Raw genomic sequence first — 15,603 nt, 5'->3', positions numbered from 1 at the left:
AGCTCGGCGGTCGAAGGACCAGGTGTTCCCTCTGTTTCTGTTTCTGTTTCTGTTTCTGCTTTATTGTCTCTAATGCTTCTGCTTGTTTCCCTGTGTCCCCAACTTGACTCTCAGCCACCTACCACTTTTTATTCTGCTTTATGGAAAAGTCCTCCCATTCCCAATCCTATGTTTAAAAAAAATAAAACACACTTATTTAAATGTTTACTTAATAACTAATTTCTTGCTCACTCTCTGTCCTCATCCCCAGGCTGCAACCTGTCCAGAACTTTCCCTCTGGCAGCCATGTGGGAAAGGGGAGAAGGGACAAGGGAGCCAGGATGAGTGTGGCGGTGACTCGGTGACAGGAGGTGGGGGGTCCAGGGCAGCAAGGGCTGGAATGGAAGCAGGTGAGACGGGGCCAGGGGTGGCAGGTCAGGCAGAACCCAGGAGACAGGTACACAGAACAAGGATCCTGCTTTTTCCCACCCTCTTAGCTCCAAGAGGCTGAACCGTGTGTCCCCCAAATCCAACTGCTAAAGTCCCAACCCCTGGAGCCTCAGATGTGACTACATTTGAGGCACAGGCTTTAAAGAGATGGTTGTTAAAAGGAGGCCCTTAGGATGGGCCTGATCCAATCTGCCTGATGTTGTTATGAGAAGGGGAAACTGGGACACACAGAGGGGCACCAGGGGCTCCCCACAGTGAGCACAGAGGACAGACCATGCCAGGGCAGAGCAAGAAGGTGGCCCTCTGCTGGTCAAGGAGAGAGGCCCTAGGAGGAGTCTGACCCAGGGACACCTTGATCTCCAGTGAGATCAAGCTTCCAGTGTCCACGCTGTGAGGAAACAAACACCTGCCGTGACGTCCCTCAGTCTGTGGGGTTTTGTTCTGGAAGCCCTAGCAGAGGAATGCAGTCACTGTCCTCAAGGACCCTGGTTCTCTGATAAGTCACATCCCCGGTAAGGCTGTTACTCACATCTTCCAATTCTCACAGCTAGACATACTCAAGCCCATTTACATTCAGTTTATTAACAAGAAGGCGAATGTGGTGAGATGGGAGGAACCAGGCTGGGGGCTCCCTCATGGGGGAGAAGGAGGCCTTGAGGGAGGAGGGAGGATGCGCAGGAGGAAGTGGGGGTGGGGTGGGGCTGGGACCTGAGGCGCTGGGGAGGGAGGTGCGGTGGTGTGAGACTCAAGGAACAACAGCTGCAAGGGGGCTGAGGATGCCCTCACCTAAGGATTTCTTGAAGCTCTGCAGCCAGGAAATCATAATCTTTTAACAGATTCCGTCTCTGGAAGCGCATTCCCTTGTGGTCCACAAAGTTTTCCCAACAGTATTCAAAATCTGAGATAAAGAGGGAAGAGAGCAGTCATGTGTGGGAGGCCTTCTCCTCCTGACCCTTCTGTGCCCCCCTCCTCAGGGCCTAGTCTCTTCCCTGCCAAGTGCCACCAGTCTTGCCTCAGTTTCCTCCCACTCACTCGCCCTGGGGACATTCTAGATCCTCCCCCACCCCTGGCTCGGTACTACTCTCCCACAGTCTGGGTCCCCAGCTCCCCTCTGCTCTCACCATCACAGGACATGATGTCCAGCTGGACCCCTGCATCCCATAGCTTGCGAAGCCCCTGCTGGTAATTTGGGTCCCAGAAGTAGTAGAGGCGGGAGGCGAAGATGCTCAGCGTCAAGTTTCTGTACTCCTCCAGGAACTCAACCACCTCCTCTGCACAGGTGGGGCAGGGGCTCCAGGATAAGAACCAGGTGACATTGTAATATTCATCACGGTATGGATACTGGTCACGGAACCAAGAGAGGAAACACTCTTCTGCATGGCATCGAGCCCAGGGATGGACCTGGGAGAAGGAGAGAAGAGAAAGGGACACTCTTGGCTGGCAGAGCAGACAGAGTGGCAGGACTGGGTGCCATGGGAGGAGGAGTAAAGGGGCAGGAGCCTCAGGGGTATGTCGTTCATTGATTTATCACTGCTTTCCATCTCTCCCTGCCCTGTCTTTTTTTTTTTTGATGATCCCTTCCCATAGTTATCCACCATGCATCAATTCTAACATCTATTCTCCTTCCATCCATTTATCCATCCATCCAACCATCCAACCATCCATCCAACCATCCATCCAACCATCCAACCATCCAACCATCCATCCAACCATCCATCCAACCATCCATCCAACCATCCATCCAACCATCCAGCCATCCAACCATCCAACCATCCATCCATCCATCCATCCATCCAAACATCCATCCATCCAACCATCCAACATCCATCCATCCAACCATCCAACCATCCATCCAACCATCCATCCAACCATCCAGCCATCCAACCATCCATCCATCCATCCATCCAACCATCCATCCATCCATTCTGCCCTCAGCCAGGCCCTTTTGGGTCTAGGCTGGTGCCCTGGGTGATGGCACCTGGGGAGGGTCACACAGCCATGCTGCCCCACAGGGGAACCGCTAGCTGCACACATCTTCAGACCACTTGACCTGTGGCTCGTGTGAACTGAGATGGGGGGCAAATGTAAATACACATCTCATTTCAACAACGTAGTAAAAAAGAAGAATGTAAATGACCTCACGAAGAACTTTTATATTCATTACAATTTGAAAGAATCTCTTACATATATTGCCTAATACAATTATCAATCAATACTAATTTCATAAATTGCCTTCAGCTCTTTGAACACCGGGTACTAGAACAAGTGAAACGACCTTTCACCTGTCAGTACTGCTGAAGCATACCCCCGACCCAGCCCATCATGGTTCTCTCCTGGAAACAGGCTCTGCAAAGTCTGCAGTATCAGGGGAGGGGAGAGGACAGGGGTATGGTGGGACCTGTCTCAGGAGTGGCAGTGGTTAGGGGACAGGGCTGCAGGGTGGTGGCTTGGCTGTAGCAACTGCTGATGCTGGTCACTGGTACCGTGACCTCCTTCCAAGGACATCGAGGCTGTGGCTGGGAGCAGGCCAGGGGTAGGCAGGACGAGGGGTGTGGGCTGTCCTCTGAGAGATCAGAGGGCCTGGGAAGGGTGGAGTCAGCCGTGTGGCCAGGGGACTGCTCTACCAACGGAGCCATTAGCAGGGCAGAGAAGGCATTGGTGTCCAACAGGCCCTGACTTTCGAAAGATGCTCTGTCATCCAAGACTGCCAGAGGCCAAGGTCCAGGACAAGATTTGAAGATGGCCGGAATGCCAGCAGACTCTCTGAAGGAGCCTCATCGGATGGGTCAAGTGCCATCCCGTATCAGGTTCCCAGAGGGTCAAGCAGGGAGCTCATTGGGTCCATGACTTAGGACAACGTCGTGGAAAGGAGCATCCACCACTAAGAGCCCCCATCTGGCATCTTACATATAACATTCTTCTCCTCACTGCCCCCTGACTCTGCTCCTGCCTGATAGGGCCTGGGGAGGAGGGCGGGGGGTGCGTACCTTGTTCCGAAAAACTCCCTGGTCGCTGTCATTATGCGAGAAGTCGTCTTCTCTCTCCACTTGGAAGCAGAGATAACAGAGTTTCCGCCCAGAAGCATAGAGCAGGTTTGGAAAGTGGAAACGGAAGGTGTTAGGATCTATGCTGTCCATTGGGTTTCTGGGGGCAAAAAAAGAGAAAACAGAAAATGCAGAAAGTGCCCTCTGGAGTTGTCCCTGGTGGGTGGCCTACCCTGGGCACGGTGGCTCCCTCCAGCCCTCCTGAGCCCTACGCAGTGCTGCTGCTTTTCCAGGCTGGAAGGGGGACGTGCCTCCAGGGACAGTAGGGACAGGGACCCCACCTCTAGGGCCCCCTGGGCCCTGCTCTTTCCAGTAGCACACGCACTCATGTTTTCCTTCCCGCCCTACCCCCAACCCATTAGAAAAATGGCAAAGAGAAAGAGAAACTTCTCTATCCCAAAAGAACAGCTCTGTGAAGACCTCAGTTCAATTCATTCCTGATTTTTCACCTGTTTGTTTTTTCTTTTTAAGTATCAGGTTAAGGCTTAAGTTCGGAGGCTCAGGCTACTGTTCCAAGTGCCTCAAATATCTGAACTCACCGACTCCTTCCCAGATTCTGGGGGAGTCACACCCACACTTTAGAGGGACAGGAGCAGGGGCTCTGGCAGGTGAAGCAGCCTAGCCAAGTCCACGGCTAGTAAGTGATGGAGCTGGGGCACCTGTCCAGACAGGTTATTTCCAGCAGGGACCTTACATGGCTTCCGCAGCCGCATATGCAGTCTTAAATGTGTCTTTTTTTCTACTTCCTTTTAAATAGGCACATTCCGGGGCGCCTGGGTGGCGCAGTCGGTTGAGCGTCCGACTTCAGCCAGGTCACGATCTCGCGGTCTGCGAGTTCGAGCCCCGGGTCGGGCTCTGGGCTGATGGCTCAGAGCCTGGAGCCTGCTTCCGATTCTGTGTCTCCCTCTCTCTCTGCCCCTCCCCCGTTCATGCTCTGTCTCTCTCTGTCCCAAAAATAAATAAACGTTGAAAAAAATTAACAAAATAAATATAAAAATAAATAGGCACATTCCTTCCAGCCAAGGCATCTTCCTTCCGGATGCATGCCAGTGGTAGTTACAAACGTGAAGCATGAAGCTCTCTCCCCTAGGTTGTGGGTAAGCTTGAGAACAGTCTGCATTTACACTAAAACCTTGGATGGCGAGTAACATGTTCTGCAAGTGTTCTGCAAGACGAGCAACCATTTTTCATAAAGTTCAACTTGATAAAGGAGTGATGTCTTTCAATATGAGTAGTTCGCGATGCCAAAGGTCACATGATCACAACTGAGCCAATGGTTCTTCTCTCTGTCTCTCTGTCTCTCTGTCCCTCTGTCTCTCTCTCTGGCTGCAGGATGGTGGGTGATCATCTCCCATGCTCGGATGCTCGGTCTCAGGCAGGGGTGTTTGGCAGAAATCGGCGATTTTTCAGAACGTTGGAAGGTGCCCACAACTGGCACTAGTGTGTTTTTTGTCTCTTCAAAGTTCCTATGGACACTCCTTTGCTTTTCCAGACAAGAGTAAGCTTAGGAATGCTTTGCTTCATTCCAGGTGAGGCTGCCTGCGGATATAGACCCTTTCCTCTGCTGCCTTATCGCCAGTTGCATTCAATACAGTCTATGACAAGAGTTTATTAATACTGTACTATAGTCAACATCCATTAGTAATAGAGAAAGGTGTCCTACCAATAACCCTCCTCTTTCTTGTCTGCCTCACTCTAGCCACTAAGGTTTTCAAAGGTAAGTGCAGGTTACTTTGTTTCTTTTTCTTTCTCTTTTGTATTCTCCTTATTATTTTGTATTCTATTACAGCTTTGTAATCATTTGTATATGAATATTTGGGGTTGTGGAATGAATCATCTGAGTTTCCATCATTTCTTTTTTATTTTTTTATTTTTTAAAAGGTTTTTTTTTTAACGTTTATTTATTTTTGAGACAGAGAGAGACAGAGCATGAACGGGGGAGGGGCAGAGAGAGGGAGACACAGAATCTGAAACAGGCTCCAGGCTCTGAGCGGTCCGCACAGAGCCCGACGCGGGGCTCGGACAAACAGACTGTGTGATCATGACCTGAGCCAAAGTTGGACGCTCAACCGACTGAGCCACCTAGGCGCCCTGAGTTTCCATCATTTCTTATGGGGAAATTCGCTTTGACATACAAGTGCTTTGGATTACAAGCACGGTCCCGGAACAAATTATGCTCACAAACCAAGGTTTTACTGTACTCGTCTGTGGTGGAGACAGCTTTGCAATAGATGACTTCTCTTCTTGCCTCTGAGAGCTATCCTCACACTGTGCTTATTGTATTGTAAATGATGTGGGAAACAAAGGCAGAAGAAAAAATTTCAATTTCCTACTGCCGATGGCCCATTTAGAAGTCCTTGGCACAGGCAGAGTGACCTTCCTCTAGGAGCTCAGCTGCCTCAATGATGACACTTTGCTAAGGGCCAAAGGGAATCTTAGCTAAACATTATCCCAACCCCTAGGACCTGCTAAGTCTACTTTAACATATACAAATTCCTTGGGGAACCTCCTTTATCTCTAGCCCCCAAGACGTATGTTGGCAATCATCCTCCAGACATATGGCCGACCGATATTCATGTGAAGGGTCTCATGACTGAGTTTTACTGAACAGTAATAAATGACCTTGTCCTAACAGCAGCTAGACCCTCAAAGTCCTGGAAACCTTGTTTCCAAAATAACTTAGAGACTTATGCTGTCCCTAACCCCCTCCCAACCTGTATGTATATAATCATTCACTCTTCAGAACCCCAGTGTGGCTCTTCCTGCCCATGAGTCCTGTCCCCATGCTTCAATAAAACCACCTTTTTGGGGGCACCTGGATCGCTCACTCAGTGAAGCATCCGACTTCGGCTCAGGTCATGATCTCGCAGTTCGTGGGTTCGAGCCCTGCATAAGGCTCTGTGTTAACAGCTCAGAGCCTGGAGCCTGCTTCAGATTCTGTGGCTCACTCTCTGCTCCTCCCCTGTTCACATTCTGTCTCTGTCTCTCAAAAAATAAATAAACATTAAAAAAATTTTTTTTTACTGAAAACAAATTTAAAAAATAATAAAACCACTGTTTTTGCACCCAAGACGTCTCAAGAGTTTTCTCGGCCATCGACTCCGAACCCCTACACTTCAAACCACATCATAAATATGAGAGAAAATCGATTCAAGTGCTTGAAAGGAAATCCACCAACTGCTTCGACCACCCTGTGGTTAGATTCGAAGCGTTTAACAGAGCACAGGAACTTCCGGAAGCCTCTGAAAGTGGGCATCAACCGGCACAGGCAGGGCCAGACATGCCCAACAGACTTTCAGACCCAGAGGCTGGCCTGGGGGGGAGGCACAGGGCTGGGGGGGGGGGAGGCGGGAAGGGTGCCTTCAGAAGCAATCCCGGGAGCATCCCGGGAACATCCCGGGAACAGGGTGAGGATCCAGTTGGGAGTGGGTCCTGCAGAGAAGGAGCCCAGAGAGGGAGAGAAGGGAAGGGGGACCGCGGGGAGGAGGAGGCCAAGGACAGAGACACACACTGCAGGGCCGCCAGAAGGAGGGGCTGCAGAAGGGGGCCCAGCAGGACAGAGTGAGCAGAGAGCAGGGGTACCTTGGGTTGGGGCGCCAGGGCTCCATTCCTCTCTCCAGCCTTGGTTTGGGAAAGCCCCAGTGTGACAGTGACCTCCCAGGCTGCCTCCTCAGAAGCCCCACCTCCTTCCTGCTTTGGCCCCAAGGGTGGGAGGGCCCTCAGATGGTTGCACTTCCTCAGGCTCAGAGCCACCTCTCCCGAGGCCTCCCCACCCCACCCCCCCCCCCCCCCCCCCCCCGCCCTGGGCACAGCCTCCCTCGGAAGGAGATGGGCCCCATTGGGCAGCAGGACCCAGGTTATGGAAAAGGGAAAGAGAAAGTACTTTGCCAGAGGGGGTTGGGACACACACTGGCTGGAGAAAGCAGGACAGAAGCCGGTGGCTGGGGAGGGGCGGGCTCTCTGAGTGGGATGAGCCCTCTCCTGTCCACCACTGTGTGACCCTTAGGAGCCATTCAGTCCCCCAGCAGGACGCTGGGTGTCTGGAAAGGGAGGGCCAGGGCTCAGCCCTGCAGATCTTCATCCCCATTCCAGGAGAAGGCAGGTGTGGTGAGCACATCCTCTACCACAGCCCCCAAGAGCTTTGGGAGGGGCCGATCACTGCCCTCCCATCTTAGATGAGGTCCCAGCACAGAGAGGCTAAGGTACTCTCTGGAGCCACTCAGCAAAGCAATGGCCGAGCCGGAATGCCTTCCAGGGGGGCTGGCCTGGCTCCTCCTGCTTCCTCATTATTCCATGGATAGGAGTGGGTGGGGGGCACAAGGGGAGGGCCCTTGCTGCCCCTAAAGCCCTCCCAGGTCAGGGATCAGGGATCTGGGCTTGAAGCGTGCATCCAGTGAGCTGTGTGCTTGCCTCGCCACGTGTCCACCAGGACCCCAGATGGAGAAACAAAGAGCAACCGGGAAAGTTGACTCTTAGACAGGAAGAGGAGGCCTTGGAGCAGACACCTGTCACCCCAGGCCAGACTGCACGCGCATGCGAGTCCCCAAAGAGTTTCTTCCGGCTGGTGCCCCCACACCACCTCATTCTGCCCACCGGCCCTGGGATGGCCCAAGGGGGGAGGGTAACAAGAGCGTGGGCAAGAGTTGGAGGATTCCCGGGAATGGCGTCCCCTCCGCTCCCATCTCTTTCAGTGTCCAGAGTTTCCAGCCAATGGAAGATTCCAGAATGAGCCGGGCCCTTCCAAGAGAGTGATCGGATGTGCACGCTCAGGTGTGGCTCAAGTTGACAGCTATGTGGCCTCTGGCCCGAGAAGCACTAAGGGTGGGCAGCAAGGCTCAAAGCCCTTCTCGCCTTTCCCTCGTGACAGCACTCCTGCAGCTCTGGCCTGGAGAACTCCCGCTAGCCCTCGGAGATGGGCAGAGAAGGGGGGTGTGCCAGAGCGCGACAGTGACTCTTGGAGGAGACCTCCCGGAGGCCCCTGTGGATCTCTAAGATGGGCCTCCTGCCTTGTTCTTTTCTCCAGAAGGAGCAGATATTGTGAGCTGGCCACGGGGGCCCGTTTGCATGACCGGGACAGTGGAGAGGCGTGTGGTCCACGGGTGTGACCCTCAGTGTCTCCCAGCTTGGAGGACACGTGGACAGGGAGAGCAGCGGGACAGACTGAACAGCCAGAACTCTTCTGCACCGTGCCTTCCGCCCCAGGCAGCAGTGCAGACAGGGAGGGGAGTGAAGAGACAGGTGTCGGGGGCCACCGCTATGCACACCTAATGGGCCAAGGTCAAAGGAAGAAACAACGGGTCCATGTGGGACCCAAGCGGCTCTCCACAGTGATTTTCTGGATGTGACCAACCGCACACCTGCCCTGCTGCTTTTCCTTCCTGGCTTTTGTCTGCCCAGAATCCCAGCATCTCAGGCTGATCTCTTCTCCTTTTCACCGTGCCCTGGTCCAGGCCACCCCGTGGGGCACCGCCACTGACTTTCCAAAGTTCACGCGGTAGTCAGCTCGGCGGTCGAAGGACCAGGTGTTCCTTCTGTTTCTGTTTCTGTTTCTGTTTCTGTTTCTGCTTTATTGTCTCTAATGCTTCTGCTTGTTTCCCTGTGTCCCCAACTTGACTCTCAGCCACCTACCACTTTTTATTCTGCTTTATGGAAAAGTCCTCCCATTCCCAATCCTATGTTTAAAAAAAAATAAAACACACTTATTTAAATGTTTACTTAATAACTAATTTCTTGCTCACTCTCTGTCCTCATCCCCAGGCTGCAACCTGTCCAGAACTTTCCCTCTGGCAGCCATGTGGCGAAGGGGAGAAGGGACAAGGGAGCCAGGATGAGTGTGGCGGTGACTCGGTGACAGGAGGTGGGGGGTCCAGGGCAGCAAGGGCTGGAATGGAAGCAGGTGAGACGGGGCCAGGGGTGGCAGGTCAGGCAGAACCCAGGAGACAGGTACACAGAACAAGGATCCTGCTTTTTCCCACCCTCTTAGCTCCAAGAGGCTGAACCGTGTGTCCCCCAAATCCAACTGCTAAAGTCCCAACCCCTGGAGCCTCAGATGTGACTACATTTGAGGCACAGGCTTTAAAGAGATGGTTGTTAAAAGGAGGCCCTTAGGATGGGCCTGATCCAATCTGCCTGATGTTGTTATGAGAAGGGGAAACTGGGACACACAGAGGGGCACCAGGGGCTCCCCACAGTGAGCACAGAGGACAGACCATGCCAGGGCAGAGCAAGAAGGTGGCCCTCTGCTGGTCAAGGAGAGAGGCCCTAGGAGGAGCCTGACCCAGGGACACCTTGGTCTCGGGCTTCCAGTGTCCACGCTGTGAGGAAACAAACACCTGCCGTGACGTCCCTCAGTCTGTGGGGTTTTGTTCTGGAAGCCCTAGCAGAGGAATGCGATCACTGTCCTCAAGGACCCTGGTTCTCTGATAAGTCACATCCCCGGTAAGGATGTTACTCACATCTTCCAATTCTCACAGCTAGACATACTCAAGCCCATTTACATTCAGTTTATTAACAAGAAGGTGAATGTGGTGAGATGGGAGGAACCAGGCTGGGGGCTCCCTCATGGGGGAGAAGGAGGCCTTGAGGGAGGAGGGAGGATGCGCAGGAGGAAGCAGGGGTGGGGCAGAGGGCGTGGAGACATGAGGCGCTGGGGAGGGAGGTGCAGCGGTGGGAGACGCAAGGAACAGCAGCGGCACAGGAGGCTGAGCATGCACTTACCTAAGGATTTCTTGAAGCTCTGCAGCCAGGAAATCATAATCTTTTAACAGATTCCGTCTCTGGAAGCGCATTCCCTTGTGGTCCACAAAGTTGTCCCAACAGTATTCAAAATCTGAGATAAAGAGGGAAGAGAGCAGTCATGTGGGTCCTGGGAGGCCTTCTCCTCCTGACCCTTCTGTGCCCCCCTCCTCAGGGCCTAGTCTCTTCCCTGCCAAGTGCCACCAGTCTTGCCTCAGTTTCCTCCCACTCACTCGCCCTGGGGACATTCTAGATCCTCCCCCACCCCTGGCTCGGTACTACTCTCTCCCACAGTCTGGGTCCCCAGCTCCCCTCTGCTCTCACCATCACAGAACATGATGTCCAGCTGGACCCCTGCGTCCCATAGCTTGCGAAGCCCCTGCTGGTAATTTGGGTCCCAGAAGTAGTAGAGGCGGGAGGTGAAGATGCTCAGCGTCAAGTTCCTGTACTCCTCCAGGAACTCGACCACCTTCTTTGCACAGGTGGGGCAGGGGCTCCAGGATAAGAACCAGGTGACATTGTAATATTCATCACGGTATGGATACTGGTCACAGAACCAAGAGAGGAAGCACTGTTCTACATGGCATGTAGCCCAGGAATGGACCTGGGAGAAGTAGAGAAAAGAAAGGGACACTCCTGGCTGGCAGAGCAGACAGTGTGGCAGGACTGGGTGCCGTGGAAAGAAGGGTAAAGGGGCAGGAGTCTCAGGGGTATGTCGTTCACTGATTTATCGCTCCTTTCCATCTCTCCCTGCCCTGTCTCTTTTTACTGAGCCATTCCTTCCCATAGTTATCCACTATGCATCAATTCTAACATCTATTCTCCTTCCATCCGTCTATCCATCCATCCAACCATCCATCCAACCATCCATCCAGCCATCCATCCAACTATCCGTCCATCCAACCACCCAGCCATCCATCCAACCATCCGTCCATCCAATCATCCATCCATCCATCCAACCATGCAACCATCCGTCCATCAGTCCAAACATCCATCCATCCATCCATCCATCCATCCATCCATCCATCTTTCCATTCGTCCATCCGTCCATCTGTCCATCCAACCACCCAGCCATCCATCCAACCATCCATCCAACCATCCAACCATCTGTCCATCCGTCCAACCATCTAACCATCCGTCCATCTGTCCAACCATCCATTCATCCATCTGTCCATCAGTCCAACCGTCCATCCATCCATTTGTCCATCAGTCTAACCATCTGTCCATCACTCCATCTGTCCATCCGTCCAATCATCCACCATCCATCCATCCAACCATCCAATCATCCATCCATCCATCCATCCATCGATCCATCCAACCATCCAACCATCCATGCATGCATGCATCCATCCATTCATCCATCCATCCATCCAACCAACCATCGATCCATCGATCCATCCAACCATCCAACCATCCATCTTTCCATCCATCCATTCAACCAACCATCAATCCAACCATCCAACCATCGATCCATCCATCCATCCATCCATCCAACCATCCATCCATTCATTCAACCAACCATCCATCCATCCAACCATCCATCCATCCATCCATCCATCCTGCCCTGAGCCATGCCCTTTGGGGTCTAGGCTGGCTTCCTGGGTGATGGCACCTCGGCAGCCATGCTGCCCCACAGGGGAACCACTAGCCACACACATCTTCAGACCACTTTACCTGGCTGGTGTGAACTGAGGGGGGGGCGCAAATGTAAATACACATCCCGTTCCAACAACGTAGTAAAAAAGAAGAATGTAAATGACCTCATGAAGAACTTTTATATTCATTACAATTTGAAAGAATCTCTTAGATATATTGGCTAATACATTATCAATACTAATTTCATAAATTGCCTTCAGCTCTTTGAACACCGGGTACTAGGACAGGTGAAACGACCTTTCACCTGTTAGTACTGTTGAAGGGTACCCCCGACCCAGCCCATCATGGTTCTCTCCTGGAAACAGGCTCTGCAAAGTCTGCAGTATCAGGGGAGGGGAGAGGACAGGGGTGTGGTGGGACCTGTCTCAGGGGTGGAAGTGGTTAGGGGACAGGGCTGCAGGGTGGTGGCTTGGCTGTAGCAACTGCTGATGCTGGTCACTGGTACCGTAACCTCCTTCCAGGGACATTGAGGCTGTGGCTGGGAGCAGGCCAGGGGTAGGCAGGACGAGGGGTGTGGGCTGTCCTCTGAGAGATCAGAGGGCCTGGGAAGGGTGGAGTCAGCCATGTGGCCAGGGGACGGCTATACCAATGAAGCCATTACCAGGGCAGAGAAGGCAATGGTGTCCAACAGGCCCTGACTTTCGAAAGATGCTGTCATCCAAGACTGCCAGAGGCCAAGGTCCAGGACAAGATTTGAAGATGGCCGGAATGCCAGCAGACTCTCTGAAGGAGCCTCATCGGATGGGTCAAGTGCCATCCCGTATCAGGTTCCCAGAGGGTCAAGCAGGGAGCTCATTGGGTCCATGACTTAGGACAACGTCGTGGAAAGGAGCATCCACCACTAAGAGCCCCCATCTGGCATCTTACATATAACATTCTTCTCCTCACTGCCCCCTGACTCTGCTCCTGCCTGATAGGGCCTGGGGAGGAGGGCGGGGGGTGCGTACCTTGTTCCGAAAAACTCCCCGGTTGCTGTCATTATACGAGAAGTCGTCTTCCCTCTCCACTTGGAAGCAGAGATAACAGAGTTTCCGCCCAGAAGCATAGAGCAGGTTTGGAAAGTGGAAACGGAAGGTGTTAGGTTCTATGCTGTCCATTGGGTTTCTGGGGGCAAAAAAAGAGAAAACAGAAAATGCAGAAAGTGCCCTCTGGAGTTGTCCCTGGTGGGTTGCCTGCCCTGGGCACGGTGGCTCCCTCCAGCCCTCCTGAGCCCTACGCAGTGCTGCTGCTTTTCCAGGCTGGAAGGGGGACGTGCCTCCAGGGACAGTAGGGACAGGGACCCCACCTCTAGGGCCCCCTGGGCCCTGCTCTTTCCAGTGGCACATGCACTCCTGTTTTCCTGCCCGCCCTACCCCCAACCCATTAGAAAAATAGCAAAGAGAAAGAGAAACTTCTCTATCCCAAACGAACAGCTCTGTGAAGACTTCAGCTCAATTAATTCTTTTTTTTAATTTTTAAAATTTAATTATTTTTGAGAGACGAAATGTGAGTGGGAGAGGGGAAGAGAGAGCAGGAGACACAGAATCTGAAGCAGGCTCCAGGCTCCGAGCCACCAGCACAGAGCCCGATGTGGGGCTGGAACCCAAGAACTACCAGATCATGACCTGAGCCGAAGTCGGATGCTTAACCGACTGAACCACCCAGGCACCCCTCCTGACTTTGTTTTTACTGAACAGTAATAAATGACCTTGTCCTAACAGCAGCTAGCCCCTCAAGATCCTGAAAACCTTGTTTCCAAAATGCCTTAGACTCTTACGTTGTCCCTAACTCCCTTATCATTCACTCTTAGTGCAGCTCTTCCTGCCCATGAGTCCTGTCCCCGTGCTTTAATAAAACCACTTTTTTTTTTTTTGCACCAGAGATGTTTCAAGAATTCTTCCTTGGGGGGTCCTGAACCCCTACACTTCAAACCACACCATAAATATGAGAGAAAATCGATTCAAGTGCTTGAAAGGAAATCCACCAACTGCTTCGACCACCCTGTGGTTAGATTCAAAGTGTTTAACAGAGCACAGGAACTTCCGGAAGCCTCTGAAAGTGGGCATCAACCGGCACAGGCAGGGCCAGACATGCCCAACAGACTTTCAGACCCAGAGGCTGGCCTGGGGGGGCACAGGGCTGGGTGGGGGGGGAGGCGGGAGGGGTGCGTTCAGAAGCAATCCCGGGAGCATCCCAGGAACAGGGTGAGGATCCAGTTGGGAGTGGGTCCTGCAGAGAAGGAGCCCAGAGAGGGAGAGAAGGGAAGGGGGACCGTGGGGAGGATGAGGCCAAGGACAGAGACACAGGCTACAGGGCCGCCAGAAGGAGGGGCTACAGAAGGGGGCTCACCAGGACAGAGTGAGCAGAGAGCAGGGGTACCTTGGGTTGGGGCGCCAGGGCTCCATTCCTCTCTCCAGCCTTGGTTTGGGAAAGCCCCAGTGTGACAGTGACCTTCCAGGCTGCCTCCTCAGAAGCCCCACCTCCTTCCTGCTTTGTTCTCAGGGGAGCCCTCAGGTGGTTGCACTGCCTCGGGTTCAGACTCATCTCCTTCTCTGAAGCCTGTCCCCTGGGCACAGCTGCCCTCAGAAGGAGACCGGCCCCATTGGGCAGAGTTATTGCAAAGGGAAAGAGAAAGGAGGATACCAGAGGGGGTCGGAACAGATTGGGTGGAGAGAGCAAGACAGAAGCTGGCTCCTGGGGAGGGGCGGGCTCTCTGAGGACTCGGGGTGAGCCCTCTCCACGTCACCCCTGCGTCCCCATGTCCCCACATCTGTGCCCAGGTGTTGCTCTCCACAAGCCTGTTGAAAGAATGAAGGTCAGGATGCAGTGTGTACTTTATGTCAGAACTCCTGTGTTTTCTCCTAACTCCGCAGTAGTAAAGGCACAGATAGGCTTTGGGTTCCTAATTCTGTGGTTGGTCCTCTGTATAAATCCCCTCAGCCTTCATGTGGCAGATTGAGGGCAGAGACAGGTGGAGACGGAGAGAGGGAAGAAGGGAGAGGGAGAAGGAGGGACAGCTTAGGTTTCTCTTCTCTTCTTAGAAGGACACCTGGGGCACCTGGGTGGCTCTGTCAGTTAAGCATCGGACTTTGGCTCAGGTCATGATCTCATTGTTGTGAGTTCGAGCCCCGCGTCGGACTCTGTGCTGACAGCTCGGAGCCTGGAGCCTGCCTGGGATTCTGTGTCTCCCTCTCTCTCTGCCCCTCCCCTGCTCACGCTCTGTCTCTGTCTCTGTCTCTCTCTCTCTCAAATAAACATTTTAAAAAAAGAAAAGAAGAAGAACACTAATCCCCTCACGGGCCCCACCCTCATGATAACATCTAAACCGAATCACCCCAAAGATTCTACTTTTAACACCATCCCACAGGAGTTTAGAGCTTCAACATATGAATCTGGAGGATACAATCTTTCAACCCATGACTGTTGTGACTGACAGGATTCCTTTCGATGACTCAGGGACAGGATGGCTGATGTGTCATCACACTGCTACATGAGGGGTGAGTTCTGCCTTACACTCAGAGCTGAGTCTCTAGGCCCTGGTGCTGCCTTTCTGGAGGTTGGAGGATCGAGTTCGTGCTCACCACTTCCTCACGGGAGGCCCAGAATGTTAGTGATGGTAGCTGGGCCATTGCTGCCCTTAGCAGGATGGAGATTTCCTGGTGGGAATAAAAGAAGCAAAGGTGTGTTGGCTGGGAAGTAGGTTCATAATGGATGCGCATTAGAGGAGCTAACTGAAGCTGGTGTCTCAGGTGTAGGCTGT

At 53.0% G+C, this 15,603-nt stretch overlaps 1 protein-coding gene across 3 annotated transcripts; it reads right to left on the bottom strand.

Annotated features, from left to right (window-relative positions):
- Window positions 1–991: 991 nt before the first annotated feature.
- On the bottom strand, window positions 992–14,338 carry LOC125171088 (DNA dC->dU-editing enzyme APOBEC-3Ca). Of its 3 annotated transcripts, none has more exons than XM_047868200.1 (7): window positions 14,223–14,338; window positions 12,812–12,968; window positions 10,533–10,812; window positions 10,191–10,302; window positions 3,417–3,573; window positions 1,551–1,830; window positions 992–1,327 (listed from the first exon to the last, which is right to left on the bottom strand). In XM_047868200.1, exons 1-7 carry the CDS (start codon window positions 14,246–14,248, stop codon window positions 1,212–1,214), a joined length of 1,128 nt encoding a protein of 375 aa, XP_047724156.1. In that variant the 5' UTR covers window positions 14,249–14,338; the 3' UTR covers window positions 992–1,211. The 3 variants fall into 3 exon arrangements, with proteins under 3 accessions (XP_047724156.1, XP_047724158.1, XP_047724157.1); XM_047868202.1 differs by having other exon boundaries at window positions 10,533–10,752; XM_047868201.1 differs by lacking the exon at window positions 14,223–14,338 and adding an exon at window positions 14,193–14,214.
- Between the last annotated feature and the right edge of the window lie 1,265 nt (window positions 14,339–15,603).

This window comes from Prionailurus viverrinus, chromosome B4, assembly GCF_022837055.1.
Source record: "Prionailurus viverrinus isolate Anna chromosome B4, UM_Priviv_1.0, whole genome shotgun sequence".
NCBI classification, from domain to species: domain Eukaryota; kingdom Metazoa; phylum Chordata; class Mammalia; order Carnivora; family Felidae; genus Prionailurus; species Prionailurus viverrinus.
This window is presented reverse-complemented; position numbering and strand designations above follow the sequence as displayed.

Bases quoted from the DNA above. Each gene is read 5' to 3' on its own strand.
- LOC125171088 (XM_047868200.1), bottom strand. From the start codon at position 14,248: ATGGAGCCCTGGCGCCCCAACCCAAG. The intron at 12,969-14,222 runs GTACCCCTGCTC...TTTTGCCCCCAG, and splicing joins CCCTGGCGCCCCAACCCAAG to AAACCCAATGGACAGCATAG. The intron at 3,574-10,190 runs GTAAGTGCATGC...TTTTGCCCCCAG, and splicing joins GAGCTTCAAGAAATCCTTAG to AAACCCAATGGACAGCATAG.